The sequence below is a fragment of the Orycteropus afer genome, unplaced genomic scaffold, assembly GCF_000298275.1.
Source record: "Orycteropus afer afer isolate SDZICR_OR568_19922 unplaced genomic scaffold, OryAfe1.0 scaffold00112, whole genome shotgun sequence".
NCBI lineage: Eukaryota > Metazoa > Chordata > Mammalia > Tubulidentata > Orycteropodidae > Orycteropus > Orycteropus afer.
In genome coordinates this window covers 5,222,922-5,224,570 of record NW_006921699.1, presented here as the reverse complement: position 1 = coordinate 5,224,570, position 1,649 = coordinate 5,222,922, and the positions used below count along the sequence as shown (strand labels likewise).

Here is a 1,649-nt window from a genome sequence, read left to right as displayed (position 1 = left end):
TTCAAACCCACCAGCCACTCCTCGGAAGGAAGGTTGGGCAATCCTACTTCCGTAGTGATACTGCCTCGGAAACCCAAGAAGGGGTCGCTATGAGTCGGGGCAGACTCGACGGCACATAACAACAAAAACAACAGTACCTCTCACTATGTAGGTGGCAAGGAGGGGCTCGATCTGACCCTCTTCAGCACCTTACGTACCACACCCTTCACCGGTAGCCGAGTTCCCAGGATCCCGCTTGATGTAAACCCCACTATCGCACCCTCTCATTCCCTTTATTGAAGCCCCCTCCAAGCTGCAACGTAACGTCGCCACGCTGGGGCGTAGAGACCCAGGGCCGCGACGCCTTACGTATATCGACGTCATGACGTAGAGCCTAGCAACAGCGCAGGCTCCTGGTCGAGTCCGTTATGGCTGCTGCCGCCCAAGGGAGGATGAGGGGGGCCGCACAAGCGAAGCTGCTGCCGGGGCTGAGCAGAAAAGCCCCTGGAGGAGTGACGCGGCCGCTGGTCTTGGCGTTCCTACTTGCGTCCACTACTCTGGCCAGTGGTAAAGGTGGCACGGGGCCAGGGCGGGCGCGAACGGAAGACCGGCAGGGCCGGGAAAACGGAGCTTTGGAGGGTCCGGAGCGACGGCAGTGTCACGATGGACCGCTGGCTCTGCGGGCCTGAGGAGGAAGACTAGATAGAGTGTCTGAACGGGTCCAAGTAGATGGGGTCTCTAAGGGCCTGAGAAGTGGAGTTGAGAGACGCAGGAACCTAGGGAGCATAGTGTGTAGATGGGCGTGGGAGGGGGGAGTGGTGGTGGTGTTTAGAGGGGCTTGAAGAATGGTTTGCTACCGGCAGTGGTGGTGGTGGTGGTGTCTCCAAAGTTCCGAAGAGGGAAGAGTTAGGAGAGTCTAGAAAAGGAGCTCGAAGAGATGGGGATTGAGATGACCAGGTTGGGAGAGTGGTGTCTAGACAGAGCCCCGAGGTGGGGCGACGCGGAGATCTAAGGGAACAAGAGAGGGGAAGAGTTTCCAGAAGACGTAAACTCTGTGGTAAAGACTGAGGTGGGCAGGGGAAGTGACCAAACTGAATTGATCGACTATTTCTGAGAACGAAAGTGAAGGAGAAAGAGTATCTTCCGGCACTGGTGCATCTCTGAGGTTGGAGGGGCTTGGTAAAGAGCTAAAATCCTCGGCATTGGACTTCTTAGGGTCTTAGAGCAGAAGAGTTTGGGGTCAAGGGAGATTCTTTGTAAATATGGTCGTCTTTCTCACTGTCTTGAGTGAAAAAGAACACCCCTACCTCTTTTTATCTGCTTCCGTAGTGATACTGCTTCGGAAACCCAAGGAGGGGTCACTATGAGTCAGGTCTGACTCGGTGGCACATAACAGCAACCACCACCACCACCTGTTTTTATGGATACATGGGATTTGATTGAATATGATTTCTTTTCCTGCATATGTTACATTATGAATCAAGATATTAAGGCTTTAATGAGAAATAAAGAAATCTTAACCAGGACCTGAGATTGGGAACAAATACACTACTAAGAATTTATAATGACTATACGGTATCTTAGGAGCTCTGGTAGTATAGTACCTAAGGCACTTGACTGCTAACCAGAAGACTGGCGGTTCAAACCCACCAGCCACTCCTCGGAAGGAA

At 52.8% G+C, this 1,649-nt stretch overlaps 1 protein-coding gene across 1 annotated transcript in view; it reads left to right on the top strand.

Moving 5' to 3' along the window:
• The first annotated feature begins 407 nt into the window (after positions 1-407).
• Positions 408-1,649, top strand: part of CUNH5orf15 (chromosome unknown C5orf15 homolog) — a 29,739-nt gene continuing 28,497 nt past the window's right edge. The window contains exon 1 of the mRNA XM_007943752.1: positions 408-546. Within this exon, the coding sequence (XP_007941943.1) occupies positions 408-546 (139 nt within the window). The remainder of the gene's footprint in view (positions 547-1,649) is intronic.